This window comes from Rhyacophila brunnea, unplaced genomic scaffold (assembly GCF_057557595.1).
Source record: "Rhyacophila brunnea isolate RB1 unplaced genomic scaffold, BYU_Rbru_1.0 scaffold_23, whole genome shotgun sequence".
NCBI classification, from domain to species: domain Eukaryota; kingdom Metazoa; phylum Arthropoda; class Insecta; order Trichoptera; family Rhyacophilidae; genus Rhyacophila; species Rhyacophila brunnea.
In genome coordinates this window covers 1070862-1090400 of record NW_028232893.1, presented here as the reverse complement: position 1 = coordinate 1090400, position 19539 = coordinate 1070862, and the positions used below count along the sequence as shown (strand labels likewise).

At 34.0% G+C, this 19539-nt stretch overlaps 1 protein-coding gene across 1 annotated transcript in view; it reads left to right on the top strand.

Annotated features, from left to right (window-relative positions):
- Positions 1-4112: 4112 nt before the first annotated feature.
- The window catches only part of LOC147069318 (serine protease gd-like), a 32948-nt gene continuing 17521 nt past the window's right edge, over positions 4113-19539 (top strand). Inside the window, exons 1-2 of the mRNA XM_085950469.1 lie at positions 4113-4147; positions 8807-9177. Of these exons, the coding sequence (XP_085806595.1) occupies positions 8965-9177 (213 nt within the window). The 5' untranslated portion in view covers positions 4113-4147; positions 8807-8964. The remainder of the gene's footprint in view (positions 4148-8806; positions 9178-19539) is intronic.

Genomic DNA, 19539 nt, shown 5'->3' with positions numbered 1-19539 from the left:
AACGTCACTGTGGTTAGGAGACTATCTATAAAGACTCCACCAGGCTGATGCAGCAGTATACAGGTAATGACATTATTAATGGACAACGCACTCAATACAGTAGCTAGCAAGTAAATTCGAGCGTAGCGATATTCGCACATGTATAGGTAGACGTCACGCAATTTCCATAATGCGATATGACGCATCGGGAATTTATAGCAATATCACCTTTATTGTAATGGCGTTAGAACAGTGTTTCTAGTGTCAACGTTCATTTGAGCGAACCCGTTCGAACCGAACCATTCGGCAGACCCGACAAAAAGCATCGGGAATTTATAGCAATATCACCTTTATTGTAATGGCGTTAGAACAGATTAATGCCATTCGGCAGACCCGACGAAAAAGTGAGTGTCAATTTTTTTTCGTCGTCTTCGTCCATATTAATGTCATTGTTTACAGGCAATTAAGAATTGAGTCTGAAACATCATAATAAAGATGATAAGATAAAACATACACGTGTACATATGAGAGAGAGGAAGACACGAAAAAGATAAACAGGTGGCACTGCCACATGATAATATTCACCATTAAAATGCAAAAATATAATTAATATCATATTATTGGATATAATTAATCACTAGTATTATTTATTTTTTTATTATATGACACTTTGATATTTGGGTACACTGTAAAGCAGTGGTGCATAACCTGTGGTGATATTTATGGCGAGGGTAGAGCATTTAAAAACATATACAAATTTAAAATAAAGTCTTCTTTAAAGAATATGTGTTTTGTTTATTAACAAAATAATTACAAGATAAAAAGAACTTTTTATATACCACGTTTTTAAATTTTCTGTTGAATCATAATATAAACTTGACAATTCTATGTATTAATAAATATAGAATACAGAAATGTCATTTTATTTCATATTGATTTCCATAGTAACGCACGTATATATTAATAATTTAGTTGCTAGGACCCCCTTAGCAACCAGTAATAGTGAGTAGTAAATATTACTTTTAACGAATGTTTTCCGAAACATATAAAACAGAATTAACTGAAAATTAATTCAATTCTACTTAAAGATGGCCAAAAGTATTAAAAAATGTATTCCTGTCGTGTTCTGATATATTCTAAAAGTTTCAAATGTCAACCTAGTCGGGAAGTTAGTTGAAAATCTTGGACAAACAAGAAAAAATCTGTACGGGACAAACAAGAATACGACAATAAGACAAAAATACTGTTAATTTTTCACAATCTCAAGTCACAATACAGTTAGCGTTGATTTATGACAGCTGAAGTAACTGTTTTGCTAATACCTACTACCATATATTTCTTTGTTTTTAAATGTCATGTTGTGAACGTCTTAAATTTATAATTTGTAAAATAAATAAATTTGATTTGAATGGAATTGAAACACGCCCGATCAACCTCCCAGTCGCTATACCACGAATTGTTGGCATATTATAATATATATTTACATACTTAATATGTTACAACTTTTCGAAATAGGTCCTGCCAACTCTCTACGTCACAATAGTTGCTTAGCACCGATGTAGATAATTATTATCTATTAATTTCGTATATATATGTAAATAAAATATTTAAATACATCCAAATGACATAGGTACAGGATTTGGCAAATAATACATTCGTTAAACGTGTTTTTCAAGCTTAAAAAAAATGCGGAATTTTAATAACGGCACGTGCATGTATTTAAATATAAATGAAAGAACCAGACAAATTAAGAATTTGATAAGGCCCGTTTCAGACGGGACACCGGTATCGCGCTCGATACAATATAGGATGCCTTTGTATTCGAATAAAGGGGCCGTTGTATTATATTTATGAACGCCCCAGAGCTAATGAGTCAACACATAATTTCGCTATAAATTAGACCATAAAGCTGGCTGCGCTAATAAAAACAAGTGTATCGGCGGCTTGAGAATGTAGTGGCTGACGTAAAAGTATACCAGACACGCGTTGACTCATTAGCTCTGGGGCGTTCATAAACATAATGCAAAGGCCTCCTATATTCTATCGAGCGCGACACCGGTTTCCCGTCTGAAACGGGCCTAATAATCGACATTCATCGACACATTGAAATTAATTAAATATTAGATTAGGGGTAGATAACATTTTTATGTTGGAAGGACGCGTCAAAATGTAACCTATTGAAGAAACTTCATTTAGATCAGGGCTTCACAAAGTGTATCCCAGAGCATCTATTCTATAAATAAGACTGCTATCGGCGGCTATCGAGGGTAGTTTTTCATATTTTTAATTTAATATTTTAAAAACTAACCAGCACCATCTGCAATTTGTTGTCTTAGTTCATTGAAAACAAATACGTATTAACTGACAGAGTTTAGTGTGCACTATTTATGTCTGATCTTAACAGCTTTCCTCCATCTCCCGCCACTGCTTCCTAATACTGCTATTTTTTTATTTAACAAATAATTAAAAATATTTAGGAATGTAATATTATTTTATTGAACCAACATAATTTTGAAAGATTTCTGAGAAATATATAACAACTAGAAATATACACCTTCGTCGTAATTAGATAGGACACGTATGGCTTAGTGGTTAGTGCATATGGGCGCAAATACAGGGGTCGCAGGTTCATATCCTGCTGTTGACGTATTTTTTTAGTGGTTATATTGTATTTCCCAGAAATGTTTTAAAATTATAAAGGTATATTATACATTCTATTTTTTCCGCACTGAGAAGATGGTTTTAATTAAATTAAACGCTTATATTTTATATTGTAATTCATTAAATTTTTTCAACAATTTTCAAAGCATGATAAAGCAAGCATGAAAGCATGTAGGAACATTTTTCAAAGCATGATAAGATCTACTTATACCGTATTTTATATATATTGACACCAGGCATATCTTCGTTAGTGGTGATGGTGAAAAAATAGTGATGGGATTAGGTACCAGCTATATAGGGAGGCTACGGTTTAGATAATCTCAACCCGGAGGGAATAGGAGAACTGGGCGCCAGAACAATTGGCCGCCGCACTGTCGAATGAAATAAATATACGTTCATTACGATTTTATACAGAAAGTAGACGAGGAATTTTAATCAGTTTTTATCAACTACTTAGTAGTTTTAATTCATTTTGATCTAAACATAGTGTTTTTATTATGGATTTAGAATTATCATGCCTGAGGCTTTATATATAAATAAAATAACTCTCTTCTCGTTGGAATTTAAACATATGCACAATTAAATCATTATTTACGTGTGCATATTTAAATTCTCAGGAAGTATTAAATAATAATATTAAATATTTTTTTAAAGTACTTATAATCAACGAATGTGTATTTCTTTTTGAATTTCATTCGATTGCGTGGTGTCCAGTTGTCCCGGTGCCGAATCGTCCTAGACCCTAACCCGGAGCCCCCGAATAAAACGCCAGTACTTTACGCACTGGACTACGAAGGCAGCCGTTGGACATGCCTGCCTTCAATGATAATAACATGATTGTCTGCCCTAGATCATTGCAAAATTATGAGGCCAGTGTGTCATCAAAGGGTTTTGTTAGCACTCAACTCCATTACAAGTTATCAGTCATCTGCCGATTTTAATAAGACAGAATAAAATTGTATGTAGATAACGCTTGTCATAACTTGTTTTTGGCGAAGCCGTCAATTTCTGCCATTTTCCTCATCGTATGACGAGGCACAGCATTCCGAAATACTTACAAAAAAACGACAATATTTTTTTTAATTCGTTTATTTTGCTTCAGTATCGATTGACATATAGCACACTCTCGACGTGTCCTCGTGCGAGTTATATTAATTATACATAATAATAAATTTTTTACAACATTTCCGTAAAATAACTTTTAATCTAATAGTAGAAACAGGTGAAATGTAATAAATTTTACAAAAGACAGTGAATTTATAAATAATTACAATCACAACATATAAACATTTTATAAAATGTCACTAATTCTTGTATAATATGTAATAAAATTTGTGTCTAGCATTCATTTAACATTGTTTTTAAAATACATAATAATTATAAAATGGCTTTATTTGCTTAAATCCAATAATAAAGAAGAAGTTGATTTCACTAAGATGTTTTGATGTCGATTTTTATACTGTGATTTAAGTAATAAGACGCATTTTCAGAATCGTTTTTCATATAAGTAATGATTTTAAAAGTACATATTATGATAATTACTAGAAACGGGTATTGCAACATGACATTATTTAAAAATAAATTTTATTTTCGGTAAATTGAATTTAAACAAAAACATACCTAGGAGTATTTTACAATTTAATTAATACGATATAACGAGGTATTGACTGCTTAAGATTAAACTAATACAAGTGCATCGGTGATCGAGTCGAGTAAATCGACTTCAATGCGAAAAATATGTGATTGTGAATAATTCTACATAACTGTTTTTGGCATTCTGTAAATGCGGTTTTGGTCTCAAACTATTTTTGGTTATAGTACTGCAAACATGACCATTTATAATTGTTTTTGGCAGAAACAGTTTATCCCATGTAGACAATTATATTAAATACCTTTTTCTGTCGGCGGAGATGCTTTTCGATGTTCATAATTTCGATGCATTATTATCACACACTAAAGTTAGGTTAGGTTAGATTAGGTTAGGTTTTTGTTTTGAATAATTGTTAACCATGTCCTTGCTTTTTTCGCACAAGGTGGTTGTTAGAAATTTTGAACAATCACAAACAACCAGGCTTTGAGAAAAACACATAAATATTGTGTCCTCACCGGGACCGAACCCAGAGCTCTTGGGTGGAAGGCCAGTGCCTTACACACTGCACCACGAGAGCCACCAGGTTATGTTAGGTTTGGTTAGGTTAAGATTAGGTTAGGTGAGGTTAGGTTAGGTTAAGTTAGGTTAGGTTAGGTTAGGTTTTTGTTTTGAATTATTGTTAACCATGTCCTTGCTTTTTCGCACAAGGTGGTTGTTAGTAATTTTGAACAATCACAAACACCCAGGCTTTGAGAAAAATACATAAATATTGTGTCCTCACCGGGTCGAACCCAAGGCTATCGGGTGGAAGGCCAGTGCCTTACACACTGTACCACGAGAGCCACCAGATTATGTTAGGTTTGTTTAGGTTATGTTAGATTAGGATAGGTGAGGTGAGGTGAGGTTAGGTTAAGTTAGGTTAGGTTAGGTTTTTGTTTTGAATTATTGTTAACCATGTCCTTGCTTTTTTGGACAAGGTGGTTGTTAATAATTTCAAACAATCACAAACACCTAGGCTTTGAGAAAAGCACATAAATATTTTGTCCTCACCGAGACGAACCCAGAGCTCTCTTAGCGCCTTACGCACTGCACCACGAGACCCACCAGGTTATGTTAGGTTTGGTTAGGTTAGGTTAGGTTAGTTTAGGTTAGGTTAAGTTAGGTTAGGTTGGGTTTGGTCTAAAAAGAAAGTTTTAAAAGATCAGGCAGTCATCTGCGGCACTATTACTATTTCAAATTATGACATTTCTTCACGCGTATTATTTTTGTTAGTGTCTGAAAACCAGACATTAAAAATATACGAACGCGAGTTTATAGGCCTCATTTGAATGTTAATAAAGGGATGGAGAAGTAGTATTTTTATATTTTCTGACAAAGCGACCACATCTGCTTCACGAAAAACAGCCACTGAAAATACAATATACCTACGGTTGATATCAAGATTATATCGATATTTTATACAGTCTGTCCCATAACCCACTATAGTCAGGCCGTGATACGAAATTGAAAATTTCGATCATAGTGCTAGTTATTGTTCATACTTTCAATGCAATATGGTAAACTATTTGTAGACAATGATGATTGTTGCATATTGAAATGAATTGAAGAATACACGGCAAAAACAGACTCATCGACAAAATGATAATTGTGTAGGAGAGCAAAATAAGAATGAAATCGTAATTATTGCTTGGAAAATGGGTTTCATAATAACTAAAAGTATTTATGTATTGATTTATCATTTATTTTAATACAATAAAAGTGAATCAAAGTAAAGAAACACATCCTTCGTTTTTGTGCAGTTTTATACACAATGACTTGAATGCCTTGACTCAGTGTTGCCATATTTTCAAAGTGTAATTATAGAATGGAGCCTCCAAAATTATAGTATTTGGGGAAAAAATATAGTACGTGTTGTCAACTGTTAAAAATGTATACGGAATACGGAGAATTTGAGAAACTCTGAGACCCCTTTTTATTTAGGTACCTCTTCCAACCAAAAATGCTTTCCGAAGAATTCAAGCAATTTCATTTTAAACCAGATTTTTTTTACGTTTTTTGAGCATTTTTTTCCCAAGTTCTCCAAATCTTTTTATATCGCGAAATTATAGTACTTTGCACCAATTTATCAAACGAAAATATCGAAATTATAGTAAGTTTTACATATTTTTTCAGATATTCAAAATTATAGTATTTTGGGCGTACTATACCTGTTTTATATCGTACATAGTACGCGGACCAAAATTATAGTACAAATACTATAGTTATAGTACTGTTGGCAACACTGCCTTGACTACACTTTATTCTCCCTTCATTTATGAAGCAATTAAATAGATTTTAGTAGTTTTAATGATACCATTCTTGAGCACTTCCTCTTGAAACGATTTGGCATTTAAATCTCAAAAACCGTGTATCCTTCAAATATTAATAATTCTAACGAAATATGCAATAGACAATCTTACTTTATTAAAAATAGGACGTTAGTATACCTACTACTACTACTAATTGACACTACATTTTGCAAATCAGTGCCATGGCCTTTGCATAGTCGGCCTTACTTTGTTGATTTGGAAATAAAATAGTTAAATTTCTTCATACGAAACAGTTACAATATAGATTTAAGAATGTAAAATTCTTTATTTAACTTACATTCATAATTTGAAAATACCTCAAATATAGGTATACCTACTAGAAAAATCTTTTTGAAAAAAAATACGACCCCCATCTGGATACCAATCCGCATTCACTCGACTTTTTATTAATAAAGCCTGAGCATAACTTTTTGCACAAGCAACGAGCAGCTGTCAAAATCAGATCCCAGATTGCTTGACATATTGACTCGCCCTTTCTCGTTTCAAATATAATTATAAAAAAATCTCAAATCAAATATGTTAACTATCAGTGTTAATATTATAAATAATATATAAATTCCTGTTATTCATCAGCACTGTCAAAGTCAGACTAGTCCTTCACACAAAAACCGGTGATAATATCGATTTCCAAAAAATATGTAGCATTGATCTATGCATTACATTTGTAGGTATGTTAATGCTAGTGTATTATTTATCATGTAACTTATCTATTCAAATTAAACCATTCGCTGTGTGAACACGACAGACGCGTCAGTATGATCACTCTATAGAACAATGACAGGCAATGACAGTTCATACATATACAACAACGGTTTAATTGTTTATAATAATGTTCGATATAATCCATTCGACTGTAGAAAGGAAAAAGGATGAAACCCTTAGTTTTCTCAAAATAGGTTTTAATATTTATATTATCGACTGAAGGTACTTGATGGAATTTAAAATAGGTTTTATTGGGTAATAACGTTGTACACGTTGTGTCCAATGGACGTAAGCTGCAAATGCCGATTTATTATATAAAATTAACTCGCATTTTTTTAAAAGGAAGTGAGTGGAAAAAACGACTTAACCATAATTTTTGTTGATTTTTCTTTAATTAACTTAATAATTAATATCAGATTAGAAATATAAAAATCAAATTAATAACTATCATCCACTTCTATTTTACAACGTTTTTATTAGGTCGTATTCTTGTTTGTCCGGTGGTTGTTTATCCAGTACAAATCTTGCAATCCAATTTTATCTAACTTCCCGACTAGCTAGACATTTGAAACTTTTAGAATGTATCAGAACAAGATGCCAATGCATTCTTATAATACTTTTAGCCATCTTTAAGTAGAATTGAATTCATTTTCAGTTTATTCTGTTTTGTATGAAAAGTTATTAAGGAAGAAATCCGTAAAAAATAAAACACTATTATTGGTTGCTAGAGTTTTGGGGTCCTAGCAACTAAATTATTAATAATATATAGGTGCGTTACTATGGCAATCAATATGAAATGTCAAAATAACATTTCAGTATTCTATGTTTATTCCAATGACATTATTAATGGACGACGCACTCGATACAGTACCTAGCAAGTAAATTCGCATGTATAGGTAGACGTCACGCAATTTCCATTATGCGATATCACGCATCGGGAATTTATAGCAATATGACCTTTATTGTAATGGCGTTAGAGCAGTGGTTCTAAGGTCAATGTTCATTTGAGCGTACCCGCTCGAACCGAATCATTCGGCAGACCCAACAAAGAGCATCAGGAATTTAAAGCAATATCACCTTTATTGTAATGGCGTTAGAACAGATTATGCCATTCGGCAGACCCGACAATAAAGTGAGTGTCATTTTCTTTTCCAGATGATTCGTCCATATTAATGTCATTGGTTTATTCAGTATTATTTCCAACAAGTACAAATTTTTTTGATCGTTTAAGCTAGTCAAGTCAAGTTTATATGATTCAACAGAAAATTTTAAAACGTTGTAAGTATATAAAAAGTTCTTTTTATCTTGTAATTATTGTATTTTAACTTTGACCGAAAACCATAGCAAAAACGTTTTTGTGCCTCCTGTAAAATTAAAATTTGATTTGTGTGGATTACGTTATTTTTCCTTTCTACAGTCGATTGTATAAACTGGTACGGAGTGATGTGTAAATTACTGCTCAATTTTTTTATTTAGTATATGACATGTCTCGTTTTTCCCACAGCATCTCAACTATTTTTCAAATTAGACTCTGTTACAATGGTTGGAACATATGTGTGTTGGCATTTGTATTCGGTTTGACGAATAATAATAAACTATGTAACTTTTTGTAAACAGACATAAAAAAAGTGATAATTAATTGTGTGAATCCTATAATACATAATGTTTTCTAAAAAGTGCAAAGTGCTATCGACAGTCCTGTTGCTCTTGGTGAATACGGCAGGGCAAGAATATGCCTCGTCTCCGTGCCCGAGTGTCTTCAGATATGAGTTTGACGGGGTGGACACTTATGGGATTATCGAGTTGCCGGCGCCACCATTAGGAACTACAATCACTCTGAAGTTAGCTATGACAATCAAATCCAGATTACCATCGGTATGTTATAATTGTTGGATTATCGTCATATCTACTTTTTATTTTATAATATTTAAAAAAAAAAAAAGGTAAATGTGCCGCAGAGGTGGACATGGGATTTTACAACTTTCTTTTTAGACCAAACCAAACCTAACCTAACCTACCCCAACCCAATGACATCATTAATGGACAACGCACTCAATACAGTAGCTAGCAAGTAAATTCGCGCATAGCGATATTCGCACATGTATATGTAGACGTCACGCAATTTCCATTATGCGATATCACGCATCGGGAATTTTTAGCAATATGACCTTTATTGTAATGGCGTTAGAACAGTGTTTCTAGTGTCAATGTTCATTTGAGCAAACCCGTTCGAACCGAACCATTCGGCAGACCCGACAAAAAGTATCGGGAATTTATAGCAATATCACCTTTATTGTAATGGCGTTAGAACAGATTATGCCGTTCGGCAGACCCGACAAAAAAGTGAGTGTCATTTTTTTTCCATAGTTTTCGTCCATATTAATGTCATTGCCCCAACCTAATATTACCTCATAAATTCTTAGTTTGTGATAATGGTGTATCAAAATGTATGAAAATTTCAAATTTTCAATTAACGATTATTGGATCGAAAAGCCGATGCGCCGACAGAAAAAGGTATTTATTATAACTATGTCTTCATGGAATAAACTGTTTTCGTAAAAAAAATATATATAAAAGCTCGTGTCCACCTCTGTGGCACAATTACCAAAAAAACTGATTGTGTCTTACTAGGTGTAGGGATTGCAATACCGGTATTTCAAAACCGGTATTCAATTATTTATCGATGCCAAAATACCGGTTTAAAAAATCCAAAATACCGGTGTTTTCGGTATTAAGGCTATACCTCAGCTGAGGCATGGTCTAAAAAGATCGTGACTAGGCGATGCGCGGAATGCGGGTCGCGGGTGCAAATGACGGAAGCCGAACGAAATAGAATTTGTCATAAAAGTTCAACATGCGTCCTTTTATGTTATGTTTATTATTATATTCGTAATAATAATAGTATATTCATTGACATGTTTACATATACATTAGTACATACGTAAAGTTTTTTACACGATTTAAGAATATTTTCATCCGACGCCATAACAAAACGAATCGATGTGCAGACGCCTCGACTATCGCTCTCCGAATTACAACGCGGCCGTAATTTCGTTCTACATACAGTTGAAAATTATTGGCCGTTTCACTTATGTATGCTCTTAAGAAAACATGCACGTTTATATTTTTCAAAAATTAATTTAATGTCATCTTACTTACATACAACTATATTATTATTTATTAAATCTATTTAACCTAACCTAACCTGGCGGCTCCCGTGGTGCAGTGCGTAAGGTGCTGGCCTTCTACCCGAGAGTTCTGGGTTCGATTTCCGGTGACGACACAATATTTATGTGATTTTTCTCATAGCCTGGGTGTTTGTGATTGTTCAAAATTACTATCTTGTAGTACTTACTACCTTGTACGAAAAACCAAGGACATGGTTATTATTAATCATTCTAAAAATATATACGGGGAGACTTGTCGCGATAAATTAACATATTTCGAAAAAGTAAATATTCTTTGCAAATATTTCCAATTAGTCTATGATTCTATTGATCCAACACAGTTACATCCAACAAACATTTAATTTGAGAGAGATTTTCCTGTAACCAGATTTAGGTATATTATGTATTTATTATTATTATTATTATATTATTTGTAAAAATGAGCAGTTCTCAAATATTATGATCGATGCACCTATACATATTTATAAAGGTCAACATAATAAATTTAATGTAGGTAAGTATCTACTTTAGGTTGCTATAAAAGTGTTTTAAATAGTATTTATTGATAGGTACTTCTTTTTTTCTATAATATGTTTTGACAAATAACGGTGTTAATACCGATATTCAATTAGAAATAACGAAATACCGGTATTGATACATTAATTCGGTATTGCAATCCCTAACTATGATTGATGCATACATATTTATAAAGGTCATCATAATAAATTGAATGTAGGTAGGTCTACTTTAGGTTGTCATAAAAGTGTTTTAAATAGTATCTATTTATTGGTAGATACTTCTTTTTTCCATAGATGTTTTGACAAATAACTGTGTTAATACCGGTATTCAATAATAAATACCGAAATACCGGTATTGATATATTCATTCGGTATTGCAATCCCTAATTAGGTGTAACTAGGAATAGTATTGGCAATGGATTACTTTTATGTAGAGCAGTGCTCCGCAACCAGTGTGCCGCGGAGCATTGGTTCAAAAAAAAAACACAAATAATTTTGTACATTATACAATACTTCGCTGGCATTTATATTTTAACACATACGATTGTGAGATACAATTTATTATTATTGTGTCAATACTCGACAAATAATTATTGTTAACCCAACAACTAACCATAATTCAAGTAGATGTATTAGTAAAAACAAAAAGTCGCTAAACATAGAATCAATACGATTAATTTTACCTCGAAAACCATTTGAAAAACGCTATTTTAAAGTATCACACTGTCTTTAACCTTAGCGATAGGTAGGGGGGCGCCGAACATTCTGGCCTGGGGTCCATGTTTTGGTGTATAAGTTGTTTAACTTATGGTGTGCCGCGGAATTCTGGGAAAACCTTTAGTGTGCCGTGGGTGAGAAAAGGTTGCGGAGCACTGATGTAGAGGATGGTGACTTCTAAATTCTCATTTGTTTGCCTAGTTACTGGTAGACGGCATTTGAAGTGTCTTATTCCAAAAAGCGATACGTCCATATTTGGTCAAAAACGAGAAAAAAAATTCGCACGTATTCTTTGTATAATTTTACACAATATGTATTGATCTATAAATTCCAAAACACGACATAACCCTACGAAAAAAAATGTTTTAAGTCTCGATTTATTACAAAAAGCGCCAAGTCCGTTTTTCATATTATTTAAAGCTTGGTTGATTTCGCACGTGTTTATGTCAACCAATAAGGGAACGTTCAATATTGAAAAGGGCGTCTCCCATGCTATAACATCTGGTAAACTTATAACAGTGGCACGGAAATATGTGCCTTATGCTGAATAAATTAAAAAGTGAAGTACAAGTAGCGCTAAGTCCAATTTTATTTTGCCTATATTTATTACATTTAAGAGTTTACCGGCTGAAACAAACTGCCATTTGGTTCTTATTTCGACATAGAATACAACGGAAAAAAAATCTCACGTTAAAACAAATAATTCAAGCTAGAAATATAAAAACGTTGTGTCCCGAAAAGCCTCATTTGCTATAACAATGGTCAGTATAACTCAGGGTCCTGTTTGACTCTTTCATGGTAATGTTTATTTTTGCATATTTTATAAACCGCCCCCCCCCCCCCCCCAAAGTATGTATTACGATATCGATGTGCCTAAATTGCAATAATTTGCAACCTACCGAAAAAAATTAAACTTTGTCACGAAATAAATCTTTCTTACATTCTTTTGTGAAGTTTTAGATCATATTTTAAGCCCAGGCCTGAACAAAAACAGATCGAATGAGAAAGCATTCAGCACGCTGATACCGCCGCAATATGCGTTAGAGTAAGATAGAATTTCTACGGCTGAATTAAATATATTTTCTAAACGTCGCTGGTAAATATTGTTTTGAATGACTACATTCAATTAAAAACTGCGACTACGTGTTGTTTAAATTTACTGTTTTTGTGTTAAATATAAAGTTAGTGGTAATTATTTTTAGTTATTTAGTTTAACTATTGTGTTTAAATTTGGTAGCCGTACTGAGAAGCAACATGATGGTATAACGTTTCATAGTTAAGTTAATAATAATAATAATAATTACAAGATAAAAAGAACTTTTTATATATTAAATTTTCTTGTGAATCATATAAACTTGACTTGACTAGCTTAAACGATCAAAAAAGTTTGTACTTGATAGAAATACTGAATAAATATAGAATACTGAAATGCCATTTTGACATTTCATATTATTGATTTCCATAGTAACGCACGTATATATTAATAATTTTGTTGCTAGGACCATTCACCTAGCAACCAATAATAGTGGATTGAATTACGGATTTCTTCCGAAATAACTTTTCATACAAAAAGGAATTAACTGAAAATGAATTCAATTTTACTTACAGATGGCTAAAAGTATTAAAATAATGCATTGGCATCGTGTTCTGGTATATTCTAAAAGTTTCAAATGTCTAGCTAGTCGGAAAATTAGTTAAAAATCGTTTGCAAGATTTGTACTGGATAAACAACCACCGAACAAACAAGAATACGACCTAATAAAAACGTTGTAAAATTGAGGTTCTACTGTGCGTTATACGTAAGAAACACGTCTTCATTTTACCGAACATTAGTCACTCTCTTTATATCATTACTCTGAGTTTTAACCCCTGTGTGTTCATCCAGTGGGCTGTACGGTATCCGGGCAGCTGGGGATGCGCCCAGCCCCCTGCTGTCAGTGCCAAAGAACTCCACGTGCCTAACACCGCCATTTTTTGAGAGTAAGTTTAGTGGAATTGCTATAATTTTCAGAAATGGTGTGTGTGTCAATTAAAAAAATGATGTTTAAAGTTTAAAGCTTTAAAAAATCGGTGTGTGTACTTATGTACGCGCGTTAGAAGTCATACTTCTTTGGCGTAACAAAACAAAAACAAAACTTGTGATAACCTAGATTCTTTGACTAGTTCTTAATTATCTTGTTAAATTCAACACTCAAGAAAAGGGGCCGCTTATTGCAGCGCCGTTGGTTTATTTCTATACATTTTAACTTATATTACTAAATTATTTCTCGTTGTTTTAATTTTTAAAGTAACAACTGTCACTCTGACGTTTAATCGTTTGCTTACGTAAGGAATTTCAAATGGCCGACATTGCCTAGGCAACGGAACAATAAATTGTACTATCAAACCTGGTTTTGTCTACAGCTGACTGATTCGCAGCTAACTTCATACTGTCGCGCACTTTCGTAACGGTGTGCGCGCGTAGCTCTCAATTGTACTCTCTACACAAACGCCCCAAAAGAAGTATAGGTAACTTCAAAAATTTCAGACAATATTAAATTAAAAATAAACATGCAAACGATATTCTAATTGTTTTTAAGGTCGGCAGTTTGCTTAGGGACGTCACTGATCTTTGTTCTAAAAAGTCTGAACCCCAAATAACTCATTTATGACATAAATACATTCATTACGGTATTTTGGTTTACCATTCTTGATATTATTATGTTCACTTCCTTAGTGATATAATTTTGAATAATTCGTAAACCACAAACAAGAGATATAATTTTGAAGAACCGGTAGTCAGAGTGTTTTCCTTATCTTATAGCGCCTGTACACATGCATGGAATTACTGTCGGCAATTGTGCTTATTTTAAACTATCATGACAATAACTGTTTACACGTAAATGTACTGACTGTCTCTCCAATCTCATTCTTCAAGAGTAAGCGAGACGCAAGGTTGTCATTTTACACTTTAATATACATTATATCTGACAGGTCGTATTGAAAATAGGAGCTCAAAATGAGTAGTTCGTTTTTTTTACCGGCATGATCGCTCTACTGCGCAGGCGAAAGATCGAAAATAATCTTACTTGCGCGGAATAAATCATCATAATTTGGAATCTTCTAATCTTGTTTGATTTATGCATGCAATCTTGCCAACGGCAGGATAATACTTACATGTTTCCCCATACATTTTCTTATTGTGCACAGTACATCCATGCACGTGTAAACGGGATATTAGATTTGTTTTAAATATTAAATAAAAATATACATATAAACTACTATCACTTAAAGGATACTAGAGACCGAAAAGTTTAACGTGAGGTTTGGCGGCGGCGCTCGTATTGCGATTTCAAAGTATTGGGAGAGTATTACCAGGACACGCCCACGGTGGCCGCACCGCTAAGGCGTTGGACTATAACCCCGTTGGTCCCAGGTTTAAATCCTGAGTCTGGTAAGTACACATATTGTTTTTCAATTTGTGTGTGAGTCATGGTATGGACTTGATAGGTTGAGCAAGTGGCTGACATCCATTTTCGTAAAAAAAACAAAATCTGTTAATACAAACCATTACTCTGTGGAGGCCCATATGATCATATTATGATCGGACATGATCGAAAAAAAATTACCAGGATTGAAAGCATAGAACGGATAATAAATAGAATACCGATATGCTATATTCAATACGCCGCATATTGATGCAGGTTTTTTGAATGTGTGAGTGTCCTACGAAAATGAAGCACGCATTATGCACGTGCGATAGTGTATGAAATACACCAATATTAAATGAGCGTAAATGCATAAACCGAGAGCAGTTTTCAGTATTCGACGTACAACGCATTCTTGACACGTGTGTCAAGTTTAACCCGGATTCTTCCTTACTCGAGTCGGTTACCTGCTATCGCCTTACCCGTTATATATTTCAGTTCCCATTATTTCTGAGTTCCCTCGCAAATTTCGCAATGATATACATTTTTTCCCAATAACTAAGGATAAATTTTATATGGCAACATTACAATTATTTTATTTCAAGTGTGTTTTGTAGCTGTCATCGTGGCAACTCTTTCGATAACGTTGTTGAAAAGCCGAATGAGCTTATTTTGTCGTTTTTTTTCTTCACAGTTGGAGATAAGATGACTACTAATTATAATCTTTCTGCTGTCACTTTTCAAAACTTTTGCCATTATTCATCATCATCAGGGGCGCGACAACCCGGTGTGGGTCTTGGTCTCCTCCAACAGCTCTCTCTACCTGTCCCTATCCAGTGTGGCCGCTTTCCAATTCGGTACCCCCAGAATACGGCAGTCACTGGCAACTCCATCCATCCAGCGAATCTTTGGCCTGCCTCTTCTTCTACACCCTATTGGATTACTGGACACTACTGGACTTTTTTTGCCGGTTCATTGTCACTCATACGGTGTATATGACCTAGCCATCGCAGTCTCCCAATCTTAATTGATTGAACTGCGCTGCAATCTTCGTACAGCCCGTAGAGCTCAGCATTATATATTCTCCTCCAATTGGTGCCGTCCCTGATCGGTCCATATATACGGCGGAGAATTTTTCTTTCAAAAATGTTCAGAGCTCGTTCATTTCGCAGAGTTAATGTCCAGGTTTCCGATGCGTAGGTAAGCTTTTGCCATTATTAACACCTCTAAATGACTGATATCTTGTACCAAGTATTCTCTGTTATTGTTGATTAATCTCTGTGAACTCTGAATAAATACTAAAACCGGAAGTGTTCCTATTTTATCGTACCCATTACTGGCGGGTAACTCAAAATTAGACTATTAAATTAAATTGCAAGCAAAAATACGATACACAGCAGGTTACGAACCTGCATCACTCGAGAATCGCTCCCACGTGCACTGACCACTATGCTATAGGTATCTTATCTAATTGCGACGAATTTTAACTAATGGTTCTTACAGCACTCTCTAAAACGCTTTCTAAATTGCGTTACTATTGGCAATCGGCTTTTATATTTTAAATCAAAGTAGGTATTAAATTACTTTAATTACTAACCGACGTCACGGATCACTCAAAGATTTTTTTTGTAACGTACTTGAACTTGCTAATAATTTAATTAAGTACCTAACTATTTTTTTTATTCAACGAATAATTCAGAAGATTTAAGAATTTATCTTTCAAAAAATACGACACCCAGCAGTATATTGTCACATTGTGTTAAATAAAAATGAATCATTTGTTGCGGCTTACACGTTGGTGGCAGCACAGGACCTTATTTCTTCAAAAATTAAGTCGGAGCTCACGTTACGGTCAATGGAGATCGTCACCGGACATTGATCAATGTTTCTTTTTTTTTTTAAATATGTATGTATGTCATTGATCCCGGCGAGATGTGGTTTCAACAGGATGGCGTCACGTGCAATACGGCAACCGCAACGTCCACTTACTGTAATCTAAATTTAGTGATAAGTTAATTTCGACATATGGATCTGTCCATTGACCTACAAGGTCGTGCAATTTGACATCTTGCAATTAATTCCTATCAGGCTATTCAAAATCTCTTGTTTATGCTGATAAACCCGCTATAATTAACACCACAGATGGACACTGTTCGTGTTATTCATGATATACGACAAGCAGTGCTCGAAAAGGTGATCCAAATTGGACGTTCGCGATCCATAATGCCAGAAATCAAATTATAAAGATACTGATTATAAGCTATGTTAGAGTAGAGTAAAGTTATGAGTAGACGTAAGAAAAATCCTAATGGATTTTTTGAATGAGGAGCAGACATGTTGTAATGAACCTCTTATTTAAATACGTTAAAAGGCAATTAAAAATTATTTTTCATTATAAGGTAGGCTTAAAATAATCGCCAAGTATGGAGTCTTTGCCACTGACATAAACATAATATCATCTATGCATGCATCTATCTAAACTTCAGATATGATAAAGAAAGTAAATATTATACATTCGATAGTGGTGGATATGAAAACCTATGGCGAAATAAAAAAAATGCCTGTCTTAACCCGTGACCACATTGACAACAAGTTGCTGGCAACCTCATTAAATTTCGCTTAAAATAATTTTTGGTCTAACAAATTTTGATAATTATCATTTAATGAGGTTGCCAGCAACTTGTTGCCAGTGTGGACACGGCATTATATCCAAATATGTGGAAAATGTTATTCAGTTTTTTGACCCCTTTCCCTACATCATATCTTATGGAATCAGGCTTTAGTACTGGTAATCATATTATGACCAAAGAAAGATACCGCCTGAATATTTCAGAAAAAGGAGACCTTCATTAATTGTTCCTCACAAAAATTGAGCAAGATATCCAGTATTTAGTTTTGCAGCATCAGCCTCAAGGATCTTAAAATTAATTAAATGTAATTTCATCAGACTTCATGCTTATAATATGTATGCAAAGTATAAATAAAAAGATAGATTTAACTACAGTAAGTGTTTTTATAAAGATTTTTATTCTGCCAAACTTAGCGAAAGTCTGGCATAAAGTATTTGGTGAGTAATTATTATTATGTGCTTTAACTTGCTGTAACTCTGCTTTATATATTATTTTATAAAGTAAAGTTACTTCCCTACTTTATAAATCACCATTACACAAACATTTAACTATTTTCCTTTCGATAATTCGTCAGATGATTATTTTCCGACTGCCTTTCTACAAGGCATGCTTACTTTTCACTCTCTTGAATCTCGTCGGTCTCTTCTGCTGTTGAAACACTTTTGCCTGTTATCGCGAGGGATGATTTCCAATCCTGGTGTCCTAGTGAATTTGAATTTCCATGCGCCTGTCAATTACCTACGTCGTCGCAGCCATGATTTATTCTGGATTGGAACCGTTTCCTCGTGTCAAGCCTATCAGGCACCATTAGCTAGGGGTGCAAGACTAGTAAATGCGCTCCCTAAAGACAGACATTTTCAGTGATGTACTTTTTATTTTGTTTTTGAAACTGTATTTTTCTGTATAAAATTGTATGTTTTTCGTTCTCAACAATTATATTTTTCTGTATTAAATTGTACTTAAGTATGTTTTTTTTTTTTTTGTTATTATATATATATTTCTTTTTCTATATTCTCTTCTCTCTTGTGAGGGTAATGTGTGACTTATAATATAAATCTCATGTTGTGTACGTCTTGAATTTAGATTTGTTATGTTTTGTATTCTTAAATAAATAAATAAATTACTGTGGAACCGGTGGGCGGTTAGAAATTTTTTCTACTAACAGACACACAAAAGTGGGCGGTAGGTATAAAAAGGTTGACTACCTCTAAACTAAAGTATATTATATAGGTACCAATATTGATTTATTCATACGATGTCATCATCATCATCACCATCAGCCTGAATCTATCCACTGCTGGATGAAGGCCTCTTAAAGCTGCCTCAACTTTTCTCGGTCCTGTGCATTGCGTTGCCACGTACTTCCGCAGAACTTTATCATTTCATCTATTCAGCGGCCTCTAGGTCTACCTTGCGGACGTTTTGTACTTCTTGAATACCACTGGATGACTAGATTTTCCCAACGATTGTCTCTTCTTCGAGCTATGTGTCCAGCCCATCTCCATTTAAGGCTTTTAATAAACTCTATTACAACGCAAACTCTTATCTACTTTCTTATCCACTCATTCCTTTTTTTGTCCTTTCGCGTCATGCCCAGCATGCACCTCTCCATACCACGTTGTGCTACTCTAAGTTTCTGGATCTCTCTTTTACTTAGGGTCCATGTTTCACACGCATATGTGATCACGGGAAGCACACAAAGGTTGAACACTTTGCGCTTTAGGCACAGTGGAGGGACACTTTTGAAGACATTATTCAGGCGGCCAAAAGCACTCCGGCCTAGCTTTGCTCTGCGAAC